The sequence below is a fragment of the Alligator sinensis genome, unplaced genomic scaffold (genome assembly GCF_000455745.1).
Source record: "Alligator sinensis unplaced genomic scaffold, ASM45574v1 scaffold643_1, whole genome shotgun sequence".
Lineage (NCBI taxonomy): Eukaryota > Metazoa > Chordata > Crocodylia > Alligatoridae > Alligator > Alligator sinensis.
In genome coordinates this window covers 276,087-292,487 of record NW_005842783.1, presented here as the reverse complement: position 1 = coordinate 292,487, position 16,401 = coordinate 276,087, and the positions used below count along the sequence as shown (strand labels likewise).

General features: G+C 44.9%; 1 protein-coding gene across 1 annotated transcript in view; it reads left to right on the top strand.

Moving 5' to 3' along the window:
* The window catches only part of TMPRSS3 (transmembrane serine protease 3), a 34,997-nt gene extending 19,649 nt beyond the window's left edge, over positions 1 to 15,348 (top strand). Inside the window, exons 9-12 of the mRNA XM_014525318.1 lie at positions 1,525 to 1,694; positions 6,641 to 6,736; positions 8,596 to 8,738; positions 15,157 to 15,348. Coding sequence (XP_014380804.1) covers positions 1,525 to 1,694; positions 6,641 to 6,736; positions 8,596 to 8,738; positions 15,157 to 15,348 — 601 coding nt within the window. The remainder of the gene's footprint in view (positions 1 to 1,524; positions 1,695 to 6,640; positions 6,737 to 8,595; positions 8,739 to 15,156) is intronic.
* Positions 15,349 to 16,401: the final 1,053 nt, after the last annotated feature.

Below are 16,401 nucleotides of genomic sequence, written 5' to 3'. Positions count from 1 at the left end.
GGGCTCTGCATGAGCCCCCCAATGCCCCCCAATCCTCCACCCCCCCATGGCTGCCCCGTCCACCATGGCTCTGGCCCTTTAAGAAAAAAAGACCAAGAAAAGCCCCAGGACTCATCGCTCTTGCAGCAGCCTTGGTGCTTGGGTGGCTCGTGCAGAGCCCCCCATGTGGTATGGGGCAGTGGGGATCACCTCCCACCAGCAGGAACAGTAAATCCAGGGGTTTTCTCTGTTTTTTGTTTTGTTTTTTTTTCTTAAAGGGCCAGAGCTGTGGCAGGGGGGGCAGGCCGGGGGGGGGGGGGGGCGGGGTGGGGAGGCTTGTGCAGAGCCCCGCCATGCAGTGGGGGGCAGCAGGGATTGCTCTCCCACTCAGCAGCATCCGGTGAGTCGGAGGTTTTTTTTTCCAAGTGTTGGGAGCTGGGGTGGGGGCAGCCATTGCCTCACTGTGGGAGATGGGCTTGGCTGATTCGGAGATTTGGAGATTCAGCATCAGCCAAATTGATTCGGAACAGTGATTCGAATCACCAAATTGAATCACTGTCCCCCGAATCGGCCGAATCTGAAGCAAATACTAGGCCTTAAAAAAATAGGCATTTTGGTACCAGACTAAGTATGCAAGTTAGGAAATCTGACCTTATTCCGCATGAATTAGTGGTTTAGGAGGAATTTGTACTCAAGTATTCTTATACTCAAAGTCTCCAAATTATATTACATGACTGTCTTAACTTGTACAAAATCATTTAATGGTAGTCAATCCATTGCACTGGTAGGGGTTACTGCATAATGTACCATCTATTAAAAATAATACTACACAAAATAATCCTCCTCTTTATGTGGAAAAAAACCCAGTCTCCTAGTCATGACTTGTTTACAAGCCAGCACTGTCCTTAGGAAATCACAGTCTTGAGGACCTGTACCTAGTCCAAAGTCTTGCTGAGATTTTATAGTGTAGTCAGAAACTTAGTACACATTTCATGGCTCCCAGTCAAGTGTCTTAATCTATCCATGATTGGCACAAGCTAAACCCTTGAAGAACTGGAATTACTTTATGCACTGAAGACCAAACTGAAGTCTTAAACTCATATGTTAGTGGCAGCAAAAGAGTTCTAGAGTGAAATTACCTCCTTGAAAATGCCTTATTCCCATAAATAAATCCAGGGACTTGTCTTGAGCATCCAACCTGGTCTCAACTGTTTTGGTGTTGTGCAGTAATGGAGTAGGTTTTTGAGTGGGCAGGATGCAAAGTTCATAGGTCTTCAGAGGAAAAGGTCAAAACCTTGACTTGCACCAACAAACGTGGGGAGTCATGACAGCTTTGAGTGGTAGCATAAAATTCCATGTGTACTGTATAAGATATGGCCATGTACTGAGTAAAATTCAAAACATGGCCAATTATTAATAGACAGACTGTGGGTTTTAACTATTCCAGTGCCTATGGCTATTCAGTTTGCATGAAAACTCAGTAAATAATTTTAAAGTTTCTTAATTACGGAAATTCTTCCTCTGCTTCCTGCCTCTTTGTTTCAGTTTGTACTTGCCTAGTTCATGGAGTGTGCAAGTGGGTTTTGTGACTCAGCAAGATGCTCCAGTTAATCCACATTCAGTGGAAAAAATTATATATCATAGAAATTATAAACCCAAGACGATGGGAAATGACATAGCACTGATAAAGCTGGCAGCACCACTTGTTCTCAATGGTAATCTTTTTTTCTTATCAATTTTATCTTTGCTTTTATTTTTTTTATGGTGAAATCTAGGGGGGATTCTAGCGTTGCTGATCAAAAATTTAGTTGAGGAAGAGATGGTTCTGTCCCAGGGCACCCTGCTTTAATCCAAACTCCTATTGACTGTGTGGGGAGAATGATTTCAATCTGCATCTGAATCCCACAATAAGCTCTAGGGAAATTGAAACCTGAATCAATATCTACATCAGGACACAGCAGTGCTGGTGTACATCTCTAAGGAGCCTCAGGGCAGGAAGCCTGAATTAAACTTTTGGATCTCAATACTAAAGAGCAGGTGCCTATCCTTTAAGGTGGTTGCTAGACAGAACGGTCTTCTCATACTTTTATCAGTGAATAAGGTATAAATCATACCTATTGAGGTTAATGGAGAGAGTCCAGCTGATTTCAGTGGTTTTGGATGAGGCCCATAGCATAGACAGATGAATCCCAAAATACTCAATATGAGGAAACAGCCTGTATTTAACACCCTGTCACAAAGAAATGAACAATGCAGTTATACTAAACACACACACTGGTCTTTAAAAATACCAGATCTACTCAAATCCAGGATGAGGTTTTCTTCCCCATCTAACATGGTGAAAAAAGCCCTCAGTCTTGGACTTGAGTGCCAGGAAGTGGTGAGGGCATGCTCCAGCTCCAGCCCCAACCATGGCTTGGAGTCAAAGATGCAGCCTCAGCTGCTGCTCCTCTACCACCTCTACTCCTCACAGCCTTGGCCCTTCCCTGCATCCTCCTGTTCTACTGCTGCTTACCCTTTGGCTCTGGCCCTGCTTCAGCCTGGGGCACAGAGCTCATGGTTGCTCCAGCCTCTACCCAGTCATGCACCAGTGGCAGTAGCTGCTCTAGCTCTGGGAACATAGGTGGGTTTCAGGGGTCAGCAGTGGGTCGGGACAGGGAAATGGTGGGGTGCAGGTACCAGGGGGCACAGGCAAAGGGTGGTGCAGGCATAGGGGGCAAGTGGAAGGAGATACAGGCACTGGGGTGTACCGGTATCAAGTGGGGGGGGTGGAGCAAGGGAATAGTGGCAGAGGGGCAAGTTGGAGGGGGGGCAGCAAGGGTCAGGGATCAAGCCACTTGACTCCATTCTCCATCTACACCCCCCCCCCCAATCTACCATCTACTGCTGCTTTTCCCATTGCAGTGGGGGTGGGGGGAGGAGGAAGGAACCAATTTAAGATCACCCTCCCACAGTTAAGATTCTATACTTAAAACATTGAGACAAATTAATATATTGTCCATGTATAGAATCTAATTGTTGTGGGTTGTCTTAAATTCAGTTGTCTTGGATTCTTGTAAATACAAATTTGCCAGTTCATTTTCATAGACTTAATAGACATTAGGCATGGAAGGGACCCCGTGAGATGATCAGGTCCAGCCCCCTGCCCAAGGGGCAGGAAGTCAACTAGGGTCAAAGGATCCCGGCAAGATAAATGTCCAAGTGTTTCTTGAAAGTGTCCAGAGTAGGTGCTTGCACCACCTCTGGGGGCAAATTTGTTCCAGGCCTTGGGGGGCTCAATCAGTAAAGTTTTTCCTTATGTCCAGCTTAAAACAGTCTTGCAGGAGTTTGTGATCACTGGACCTTGTCATCCCCCTTTGGTGCTCTGGTGAACTGGTGTTCCCCCAGATCCTGATGCACACCCCTGATGTACTTATAGGCTGCCACCAAATCCCCCCTGAGCCTACACTTCTCCAGGCTGAAGAGAGTCCTACCATAGCTCGCAGCCTCTCTTCATAAGACCTGTTCTCTTGCCCTCTGATCATGTGTGTCTCTCTCCTCTGGACTCTTTCAAGCTTCTCCATGTCCTTCCTAAATTGTGGAGCCCAGAATTGGATGCAGTACACCAAGGTCAAATACAGCACGAGGATGACATCCTGGGTGTTGCTCAAGATGCATCAGTAGATACAAGCCAGAGTTTTGTTCACTTTGCCAGTTGCAGTATTGCATTAGTGGCTCATATTCATCTTGTGGTCAATCATGACCCCCAAGTATCTTTCAGTTATGGTGCTAGCAAATGTAGCATTGCCAAGCCTATGAGTGTGATGCAGGTTTTTATTCCCGAGGTGGAGCACCTTGAATTCTCTATATTGAATGCCATCAGATTTTCATCCGCCCACCTTGTAAACCTATCAAGGTTAGCCTGGATCACCAGCCTATCCTCAAGTGTGGACACTCTTCCCCAAAGTTTGGTGTCATCAGCAAACTTGGCCAGTCTGCTTGTGACACCAGTGTCCAGATCATTTATGAAGACATTAAAGAGTACAGGTCCAAGAACGGATCCTTGGGGGACACCACTAGTCACCGAGTGCCATGTTGATTCAGTTCCATCAACTACCACTCTCTGGGTCCAACCTCATAGCTAGTTCCCCAGCATCAGACTGTGGAGTAGTCGAGGCTGTAGTTGCCCAATTTTTCCACGAGGGGCCTTCAGATCCTTTCAAGGGTGCTGTGGGGTGCCATGCAATATTAGCACCATTTGGTGTGTAAGCAGGATTTGTAAGATAAACTCAAAAGATTTCAAGTAGGAATCTATAGTATATCTAACATTCAGACCTGTTGTGGTCTTTCTGAGATTTTGCAAACAGAAGACTTGCTCTAGTATTTTTCCATAGTAAAAAAAAAAAAAAGGTGAAAATTAAGAGCTGGAATTTTTCTAGGGATACCTGGAGTCTGACCAGGTGTTCCTTGAATCTAGAAAGGTTGAGAATCTGGCTGAGGTCCAGAGGTCTCAACTAGATGATCTCATGAAGTCCCTTCAAGCCCTATTTTTTTTGTGATTCTATGATGACTTTATCACTTTAATATCAAAACTACATTGGCTTCTGGAAGTTACAGAGAAGGGGGTGGCTGCTTACATCAATGTATTTATTTCTTTCCCAAGTCACTTTCTCCATCTCTGATAGAAATAAACTTCTCTCTTCCTTCCAAATTTTAAGAGAGACTGAAGGGTAGAGATGTTTATGCTGTCACTGCCCTACTGTACTCACATCTGTGCATACAGGAACGTGTGCAGCATCTAGGGCAGTGAATCTGGCACCCTTCAAAAGTACTAATGTTTCAAAGAAAAGTCACATCAGTTAAAAGAGGGTGATGCATTTAAGTTAAAAAACAAGTCACCCTAATTCTCAGATCACGATGCTGGCTGCAATTGTCATATCTGGAGGACTGAAATAGAAAAACACATAGGTGACTGGTAGTAGAGTATGGGGGGGGCACGGAACCCCCCCCCCCCCGGCGGCGCTCGTCCCCCCCCCCCCCCGGCTGCTGCCGCCACCAGCGGCATCTGTGGGTGATCATCAGCTCTGTTCCTGCCACCGCCACTTGCTTCTGTGGGTGCCCAAGACTCAGGAGGCACCAGTCACCCATGGGAAAACATTAATCAGGAAGTACTTACGGATTGCTGTTAAAGAAGGCATTGTCACAAGCCCATCTGTGGGGTACCTCTGGAGCCCCAAGTTTGTCCCCACAGTCCTGTTGTCTGTCCCAAGGAATCAATCAAGGTTTGCTCTGGCAATAACCCTTTAACCCTGAAGGCCTTGGTTCAAATGCCCTTATACTGGATCTCACAGCTGCAGCAGGAGAAACTTTGTCAACTCCAGGCGGCTTCTCCTTGGAATGTAAAAGAATTTTAGGTCCCTCTTTCCATAGAATGGGCTAGCCTGGAATACCACTTAGACCCAAATCACTCTTTACCCCAGGCAATGAAGTAGGGAAGACAAACAACAAAAGGATGTATTATATATGAGAAAAGACTTACACAAGAAAAGCTGACTGTAAGTTTGAAGACAGACTAACAGACAAATAAAGTATCTTACCCTCTCATCTGACTACAACCTACTCCTTCCTGAGGGAACTGGTCTTATTTAGTCTGCAGAAGAAAAGATGGTGGGGGGATCTTTAGCAGCCTTTAACTACCTGAAGGGGATTCCAAAGAGGATGAAGCTAGACTGTTAGTGGTGGCAGATGACAGGACAAGGAACAATGGTCTCAAGTTGCAGCAAGGGAAGTTTAGGTTAGATATTAGGAAAAAAATTCTCACTGGGAGGGGGGTGAAGCATTGGAACAGGTTAACCAGGGAGGTTGTGGACTCTCCATCCTTGGAGGTTTTTAAGACCTGGCTAGACAAAGCTTTGCCTGGGATGATCTAGTTGGGGATGGGCCTGCTTTGAGCAGGGAGTTGGACTAGATGACCTCCGGAGGCCCCTTCCAGCTCTCATTTTCTATGATTCTATGAGAGAAAAGCACTAAAACCATTTGCAAAATTCTCACCATCAATCAGTAGAGAGCAATGTTATACACATACAAATGTAGCCCCATGCCACTGTATTCAATGCTTTAGCACACTACAATGCTATGTTTTGATGTTGCTTTGGATTTTGGACCTTGGATGCAAAAGGAGAGCGATATAAAGAATTGCCTGATAATTTCATTTTCTTCTTGGAAATCTTGTTTTATAGCTGTTTTACAGTTTTCCCTATGAAACACTGAATTAGTAAAGAAACAACTGTTCTTAATTTGCATCTTCTTGGGAACATGTACATGAGATACTACAGTGACATAGCAGTGGTGGGAACTAACTATGATGCTACCGCTACTTCTCAACAGCTCATTGCTACTGCACAATAGGGTTGAAAATGACCCGTGCACTACTGGGACTGTGCAGTACTGCACAGTCATTTAGTGCTGAGGGTACTTTGCAGTCATTTAGTACTTGCTGTGCATGGGTGCATGTGTAGATGCACTCCTTATGTTGAATATATACACATAAACATTTCTGGATTAGCCGAAAGGTCAGATTCTTTTCTCAGTTACAGGTTGAAAATCCAGACTAACTCCAGTAAAATGAATGTTACTTTCTTCCTCTGCTGGTTTTAAAGAGAAATTATGTCTCTTCAAATAGGTCTGATAGAGCCAATTTGTCTGCCCAATTTTGGTGAACATTTTCCAGCAGGGAAAATGTGCTGGATATCAGGATGGGGAGCTACTGAAGAAGGAGGTAAGTATTTGAAATGTCCATTCTTAATTTTATACACTAAAATTCATCATGATGAATAAACGCTATATCTAGTGGTAGTATTAGCCAGCATTCAATCTTCAGAAAAATCTGAACGACATAGAGCTATTTCTAAGTATTGGTCTATTGAGTATAGTAGTGACCTCAGATGACGTATATCTTTGTGCAGTGGATCCAAATAGGACGTATGCACCACATAAGCCCTCAAAAAAAACCCCACACAGTATGTGGTGGGTAGTCCCTGGGCAGGCTCCATGCATAGAAGTAAATTTACTTCTAGCATACAGTTCCACCTACAATATTTTCTTAATTTGTTTGCCAAGAACAAGGAGCACAGCTGTACTGAAATTATTCATTTATATCATAGCTGTCTGGATAAGAAAATTGATCTATGAATAATATCACAAATAAAAGCAGTTCACTTTATTCTGATTCATTAGGTCCTATTAGTCACAGATATTTGGAGTATCACTCCATGAAAGTGAAAGTATTTGACCACTCACGCAAGATAGACATTATATGCAATTTCCCCCTACCCTGCATTCTTCTCTTGTTTGAAATGTTTCAATAATTCATTCAGAGAGAAGAACAAATTTTGGGTACCTTCGGAAATTGAGAGGAAGAGAGGGGTAACCTCCACACGACATGAGCAGGGAACAGCAAATAGGCAAAAGTAAAGAGTTTGCAAACAGGCCCTGTTAGTGAAAATTATCTATCCAAACCCTTTGGCAAACACTTAGGAGCAATGAATATCTTAAAAGAAAATAAAGAGCAGCTTGCAAAATGACTTGCTAACTACACAGGGAGCTTAATTCACAGCAGATATTGCCATTAATATTAGCAAGAATTGTTATGGACTAGAACAGTGATTCTCAATTGGGGTGCTGTACACCCTGTGGTGCCTTCAGATCCTTTCACAGGTGTTGTGGGGTGCCATGGAATACTAACATTATTAGGTATGCAAGCATAATCCACAAGATAAAGCCAGATATTTCAAATTTTCTGACATGCTGTGCTCTTTCTTTGTTCTTTGCAACAGGTAAACTGCTGTAATATTTTTATGTAGTCAAACACCGAGTGAAAGCTATGATCTAGCATTTTCTTGGGAGTGCCTCAAGCCTATTGAGGGGTGCCTTGAGTCTAAAAAGGCTGAGACCTACAAGACAAGAACTTAATGAATTTTGCCATTAGTTGTCTTAGTTTGTAGAAAAAACACATAAAGCACAACTTTCACAACTTCATACTGGGCTTCATAGTACACATGCATTTAAGCATGCCTAAATTTAATGCACATTATCTTAATATGCATTAAGTGGGTTTAGGCAGGTGTTTACACATGCGGGTGTTAAAGCACGGTAATGCTGTGTGTTGGACTGACTTGGGACTATCCTAAGTCAGACCACACACACAGCATCTACAAGTGTGTGAATGCACTTTCATTATTTGCACCTAAATTTGATACCAGTATTTGCATTTATAGGTATCAAATTTAGGCATGATTAGCCCTAAATTGCCATTTTTTAAAGTGCATTGAGGGTGTGCACATGTAGACACGCTCCCTAATGTGCCTTAAATTTAGGCTAATGTGCCTTAAAGCATCTCGTGTAGACATGCCCACTGTAGCTGATTTTGGGGTTGTCTTGGCAGGTGACAGGACACCTAGATGCCATACTTGTATATTAGCACTGTGAGGTTTACTGTATTCCTTTCATCTTTGTCTTTCTAATGCTTCTATACTTAATCCTTTGTTCATTATTATAGGAAATGGTTTTCAGGGAAATTAAAGAAATGTAAGAGTGCAGACACAGAAAAGGAGATTTTTCTCATTTTCTTTTTAACAGGCGATACTTCAGAGACAATGAATTATGCTAGTGTGCCTTTGATTTCCAATAAGATTTGCAATCATAGGGATGTCTATGGAGGAATCATAACTCCTTCAATGCTGTGTGCTGGTTTTTTAAGAGGAGGTGTTGACACTTGTCAGGTATGAAATGTTTTTCTTAACTATAAATGTACTGATTAAAATTAGGTGGAAAAAATCTGAGTAGTAAGTTATCAGGAGACACTCCCTGCCTTTTTCTCAGCAAATATTGGCATCTGTTTACTGTACCAGATTCACTGGGCTTGCGTTCCTTGTTTACAATTCCCTCCCTACTTCTAATGTGATCACTTCATCTGCTGCTTCAGAAAGTAAATTTACATTTCTTTAAAGAAAAAATTACTTATGATATTTCTAGGCTTTCCTTATGTGCTTAAGCATGATACCATCCATTCATGCAGAAGCCAAGGTGAAGAGTCCACAATATGAACAATTCACGAGAGCTGCATGGTGCACGTCGCATGGTCAATACAGAACTACCAGAGCATTTAGTTTCTGATTGACTGACTTATGTGAGAAATAATAAAAACATATAAACATGGGGATGGTAGGACTTAAGAAAATGATTTATAGTGAAATGGATAGGTCAGAGGAACATCTGCTCTGACCCCTATCACATACCAGAGCCACAAAGCACCTGATGGCTAAGAAAAAGACAACAAACAATGACAGTGTGTCACAGGAAAAGAGCAGGAGAGACTAGAGTAACTTTGATGCCTGAGCCACTGCAATGGCAGGAAATTTGTTTGGCAAAATATGCTCAGATGATCCCACCAAGTGAAACCATCCCACGTTACAAAAGAAGGAGAAGCAACAACAGTCCCTGTCAATCTGACCTGTGGAAAAATTCCTCTCTGACACCAAATCTGGCCACTTGTTTGATACTGAGCACACAAGCAAAACCCACCATCCCAGTACCCAAGAGGTTTGTCAGTGCCAGTTGACTGGAGTGTACTGGTGCTCCTATCAGTCACATCTAGCCATGACTAAGGTCTATTGCTTCAGATGCAGGTGTTGGAGAGAGACCCAGAGGTGAGACCAGCTAATTCACCCACATATGTGGTAGCACAGCCTTTCCCCAAGAAGCTCAAAAGTGAAGGGCAGGGCAGTAGCGAACTGACGGGGGGGTGCCAGCTGGGCCCTTCAGTGTTCTTATCGTGCCCTTCAGAGTTTTTATCTCTATCCTGAGGAACCTGTGGCCACAGGGGCCCTGCAGCCAAGGGGCTCCCTGTGGCCATGAACACTCGAAATCATAGTCATAGCAAGAGGGGGTGGGCGGTTGCCACCACTCCACATTGCTGCTGTCACCATTGGCTTCACATCCAACTGCTCCCCTTCCCACCCCCTGCTGCCTCTGCAACCACTGGCTTCTTCATGTTCAGCTGCTTGCCATCCTCCCCCCCCGGCCAGCTTCACGTCTGGCCGTTCGCTATCCCACCCCCCTGCCACTGGCTTATGTCCAGCCACTCACCACTCAGAAGGATTGGTGGGGGGGGAGGGGTGGCAAAAATGCAAGTATTGGTCCCTGGGCACTGGAGACTCACGGTATGTCACTGGGGTAGGGAGAGGAAAAGTTTACTTATTTTTATGTGTGTGTAAAAAGTGAGAGCCAATAAAAGGTTTGAGTGTCTGTAAGTTAGGTGCTATAATGCCTACTATTTAGGTATTACCCCCATTTAGGCCTGGTCCCCAGGGGGGAATCCAGGAGTCTACATGAGATATTCTGGTTCTGTATAAAATAAGAAGAATTAGGAACCTTTGAGAGCTGATACAAAGCAGCCAGTCTGTTAGGCTAGGGACAGACATTCAAAAAGCCTGAACCTGAATTGATTCAATCTTTGCAGGTTAGTCTAACCTGCAAAGCTTGAACTGATTTAGAGGTGGATAGGCATTCCATTTTCATTCCAGAAATGTTGGCACATGCCAGTAGTGGCTCAGGCTAGAAGCCAGTGGGGTGCTAGAGCAGCTCTCCCTTTCCTTCCACAGGGTTGAGCTGAGGGTGGCGTGGCTTTTCTTAAAACAAGCTTTTCTTAAAACAACATTTTCCAAAGAAGGAATGAGAGGGACATTAGCAGCTTCTTGTTGATATGCTCCAAAAAGCCCTAAGTGGACACTGTCCTATCTGCCTTTGTCCTGTCTGCCTTACACAGACACCTCTCAGCATTAGCTAGCATATCACATGCTGGCTACAGTTCATACTGTGGGAGAGAGGAGGGAGGGATCGCTGCTTAAGCAGCAAGCGGTGGTGGTGGTGGTTGGGTGGGGAGGGATTGGGCAGGGGGAAGCCAAACAGACCCTGCTGTGCCTGCAAGTCTCTAGCAGAGCTCCAGCCAGGGAGCAGAGGGGCAGGGCCAGCTCTTCTGTGGAGCAGAGGGCCCAGCTCAGAGAGCATGCTGGGATGCTGGGGGACTCTGGTTTAAGTTAAACCAGGAAGGGGTCTGGGACAAACATTACATAACTGGTTTGACTCAAATCAGTTAAGTCTGATACTACATTCAACCAGGTTTATCTCAAAACATTTTCAGCCATTTTCAAATTGGTTTAGGTGCACTGAATGTCTGTTTTGTTACAGGTTTCAACCAGTTTTTGATCATTTAAACCAGTTAATGCGTAACCTCTGTCCCTAGCCATTGACTCTAGGGGTAGGGACAGGCATTACACATAAGTCGATTTAAGTGATCAGAAACTCATTTAAACTTGTAACAGGACTGAAGTTCAAAGTGGCTGAAACTGGTCTAAGATAAACCTGGTGGAATGTAGTATCTAACTTAAGTGATTTAGGTCAAACCAGTTTATGAAACTTCAGTCCCAGACCCCTTCCTGGTTCAAGTTAAATCAGAGTCTCCCAGCTTCCCAGCATGCTTTGCAGCCTTGGGCTGGATTGGGCTGGGCTACACTGTCTGTTCCAGAGAGAAGGGCTGAAGGCTAGGTGGCACAGTCTGGTCTTTAAACTACTGAGGATCTAAAAATATATAGATCTCTTTTGCATTTTTCTTTAATGTTCTTATTTACTGACAGTCATTTCTATGGTACTCTCTTCAGCCTAGAGTAAATCATGAATATTTGTATGTAACCTGGGACACAAGTGACACATGGGGAGGACATGGGGACCCTGCTTCCCCATGAGGGAGCAGTGAGTGCTGGCTCACTTGCTGCCCCAGGCAAACCTCAGCGGGGGGCTGGGGCCAGGGAGAAGGATTAAATTCAACTTTCCCAGAGTACAGAGCTGTCCTGCTGGCTTATTTAGTGCTGGCTGCAACTGTGGACTACAAATCCCAAAGGCACCTGGAAGCAGGAAGAGGAAGTGATGAGTAACTCTACAGCATCCTGCTGCTGTGACTATGGACTGCAAATCCTAGCGACCTCAGGGGCCACACAAAGAGGAAGCAAACTCACAGCCGGTGCTGGCTATGTGCTAGAGCTGTGCTCTAGTGCCCACTGGCTTCTGGCCTGAGCCACTGCAGGCTTGTGGCTGCATTTCCTGAATCAAAAGTGAATGTCCTTTCATTTGCTTATTGGCTCAATCGTTGCAGTTTAGACTAACTTGTAAAGACCGAATAAATTAAGCCTTGGGCTTTTTGACTGTCTCTACTTAGCCAACATGATCAATGTGCATCTGCCTAGGGCTAGCTAATGACAAGCACTGAAGACAGTAGTGAATTTTAAATCCCAGTCCCACAGGACTGCAGGGTGGTGCCTTTATCCAGTCAGGATCCACAGCCCTGAAACTTCTCTTGAAGGCAGGCACGTGTGTCCTTTCTCCAAAGCTGACCACATCTCATGAAAGTGGGTTTGGTGCCTATGGCTCTTTTGTCTATAATAGCCGAATAGCTAGTGCACTCACCTAGATGGAAGTGGGCCTTGGTTCAATTTCCTCCTCTATTTCAAGAAATTCAAACTCATATCTTCTACCTTACAGGGTAGTGCTGAACTACCAGGCTAGAGGCTATCCTGAGTAGAGCACCCTCCATGTGTTCTGTTGAAGCAGTGCCACTACGGGAAAGAATTTAAGTTTCAGTGGACTACTATGGGTGCAGATAGAAGTGACAATTTTCTCCCAATCTGGTCACAGAAAGCAGCCTATAGCCATGACCGAAAACAAGTGCATGGCTACAGACGGCTTAAAAAATGGCCAGTCAGGTGCATATCTGACCCCTCATTGCATGAGGTATCAAATAAAGACATTTCAAAATGTAGCATCTTCTGTAACTTGTGCCTGCGGAGCTCCCACACTGTCACTGTTTTCAGAATGGGAGTGGAGAAAGGGAACAGAGGGAGTTCAGTCTGGGGAGTTTTCAGTCCCCCCTGAAGGGTGGGTGGATGTATTGTAGCCAAGGAGGGGGCACCCCCTCTTCAGCACCAGCTAGGGAGCCCCAAGAATGAGCTTCCTTCATTGCCTTTCCCCCCTCCCATTCTGAAAACGGTGAGCACTGGCAAAGAGTCATGGCTGTTGCTGTGGGAACCTGGCTGCAGACTCCCAGTCCCAGCTAGATTCCTCTCCCCCCGGGACCAACAGTGAACTTCTGTTTGGTCTGGGGTAACGATGCAACTCAGAACACTTTGCAGAAAACAATATGAGTTACAGCTGGGAGCTGTACTTCTGTCTGCACTCAAAGAAAGCCCAAGAGGGAGCCTGGCTATAACCCAGGGGTGGGCAAAAAGGTAGATCTGGCCGGTAGCCAGATTCCATTTCCTAGCAGCCCATAACTATGATCAGTTTCCATGGAGACCCCAGCAGTGGCAGGGCTGTGACAGCAGGGAACCAGGGTTTCCAGGAAGACTGGCCCCAGCAGTGCTGGCAGGATGTGCGGCTCGGTGGGGAGCTGCTCCGGGGCTGGGACTGGGATCTTGCAGCAGTGACAGTGTGGTCCAGAGCTAGAGCAGAGCTGTGATCCACTGCCTGCATGCCCCTGTCAGGGATCTCCATGGAAACCAGCAGCAGCACCGTGAGCATGGGCTCCTCGGAAATGGAGCGTGCTAGGGACCTGATCTGGCCCATGGGCCAGATTTTGCCTCCCCCCCCACTATAATCTGATGGTTAGAGCACTCAGCTGGGAGAGGGGAGTTCTGGTTTCCAACTGCCTGCTCTATGGACTGTTGCTATGTACGTGTACAGTCACTGGATAGATTGTATAAAGAATCCTGAATGCTCTAAGCACTAGGTTACAGGTCAAACCTCTTCTTATACTCTCTCTGTGTCCTAATGGATCTTGAATTCATTTATGCAGGGGACAATCAGCAGTGACCCCACCTAGACTAATTGCATAGTGTCATGGTTAGGGTAGACCCTTGGTAATAGGGGGCGCCTATACACGTGACAGACCTCTGCTCCAGCATGTACTAATTAGCATGTGTTGGAGCAGACTCAAATGAGTCTGCTGTGACTTTTTTGGAGCATGCTAATTAGCACACTCCAGCAGCCTCTGTGCCATGTGTATTCAGTGTCCCCATGCTTCAAAATGGCAGTGGGGCGCTTTAACGAAAGCTCATTGAATGAGCTCATCATTTAATAAAAGCTCATTTTGAAGTGGGGGATGCTAAATACACATGATGCTGTGGGCGCTTTAATTAGAGAGGCCCTGAGAGCCGCTCTAATTAAAATGCTCCCCCCCGCCCCATACCCTCCCTCCATCACATAGCATGGTCAATATAAAACTACCAGGGAGTTCTACCAACACCTAGGAAGATGTGCCCCTGAAACTGTGCAGGCTGAGATGAAATTTGAACCTGGCTTCCTGCTGTCTGGGCAAATACTATAACCACCAACCTATTATAGAAAGCAAGAGAAGCACAGACACCACCATTTAAAAAGAAAATTGACAGCCACGTCTGCATTGAATAGGAATTCCTATTCTGTTGGTATGTGTGAAGCATGCTCTGAGACTGCTTGTTAGCTTGAGCCCCATCAGGGACTTAAGCAGAAGAACACCTAATTTCTGGATTCCCATTGAATTTAGGTATGAGCAAGCACTGACCGATTCAAGCCTTTCAAGACTGGAGAGAAAACAGGACACAACAGCCCCCATGGGGTAATGCATCACAACAGTTAAATACAAGTTAGTGTTCAACTGACTCCAAATAAAAAAGGCTGGGTTGGTTTAACAATCCAATCCAACACATTTTAATTCATGTCCTATTGACCCAAAACAAATTATTTCATTTTGGTAAGATTTAGATTTTGTGGAAAATGTACTTTCTGTTAGATTAAAAAACAAAAACCCTGATAGAACATTTCTCATGACCTCTGTTGTGTTGTATGTCTGCTTGTACATACAAATGGGAAATGAGAGATAACACTTCCAAAGCAGAGAGCGAAATAATTTCACATAATGCTTTTGGATCTGCTTTAAATAGGCTTCAGGAGAAAGTAGAATCATAAAACTCCCCTTAGACCTCTGGGATTTGCCCCACTCCCAAAGAAATAGCTCCTTTACTTTTCCTTCTCTCTCTTGCTCTCTATTATTTCTTTTCTTTATCTTTTTTGAGAAACTAACATTTGTTTTAATTTTTTTTGGTTTTTCAGGGAGATAGCGGAGGGCCCTTAGCATGTGAAGTCAGGAGCACCTGGAAGTTAGTGGGTACCACTAGCTTTGGGGTGGGCTGTGCAGAAGTTAATAAACCAGGAGTCTACAGCCGAACTACCTCATTTCTGGACTGGATACATGAACAAATGGAGGTGGGTTCTTCTGCTGGTAAAATTAAGTTGCTTTATTAGCTACAATTGAGAGGGCAGGGTTATGCAGTATTATACACACCACATTAATAATTTCTTAGGGAATGGATTACCAGTTTATGAACCTTGTTCATATTTCTTATAGTTGTATTCTGAGTAATAGCTTAGGTGGGTGGGGCTGTTATCAAGATTGGTAGTTCTCATTCTAAAACCCCATTTTTAATTGCTTATAGCTTTGCCAACTTTGATTATTCGTACTGAAATCTTCTATGTCAGGTGTCTTCCTTGAACTATTTTTAAAAAAAATAATTAAATCTTTTAAATGTTAGATCTACATTCCACAAAGGTTTTGCAGAAATTTCCCTGCACTTGCAGTTCTGGGATGCTATGGCCTGTGTTGTATCCCAGCCCCTGAACTGAAAGCAGAGAGCCCCGCTCTCCTGTGCTTTTCATGGTCTCTTAGACTGAGGTAACATGGAGAGGAAAGCTGTCTGATTCCAGTGCAGATGAGACCTGTATCTCCCCCACTGGGATATCTTGTATCTCCTGTATCTCCCCCACTGGGATACAGGACGGACTCAGGAATGACTCTGCCAGGCCTAGGGTCAGGGACGACTGAGTTAGGGAACTTCTGGAGGGGCTGGATGTGTTCAAATCAGCAGGTCCAGATGCTTTCCACCCCAGGGTGCCGAGGGAATTGGCAGAGGTCATTGTGGGGCCCCTGACATGGCTTTATGAGCACTCGTGGTGCTCTGGCAAGGTGCCAGAAGACTGGAAGAAGGCCAATGTGGCTCCCATTTTCAAAAAAGGGAGGAGGGAGGACTCAGGCAACTATAGGCCCATTAGTTTAACTTTGGTCCCGGGGAAGCTCTTTGAAAAAATTATCTAGGAGCACATCTGGGAAGGACCAGCATGGGGGAGGACACTCAAGGGCAACCAGCATGGGTTCATTAAGGGCAGGTCCTGTAAAACCAACCAGATTACCTTCTACAACCAGGTCACAAAATCATTGGATGGAGGTGTCACGATGGATGTAGTCTTTCTGGAATTCAGGAAGGCCTTTGACACTGTCTCCCACCCCACCCTCATTAAAAA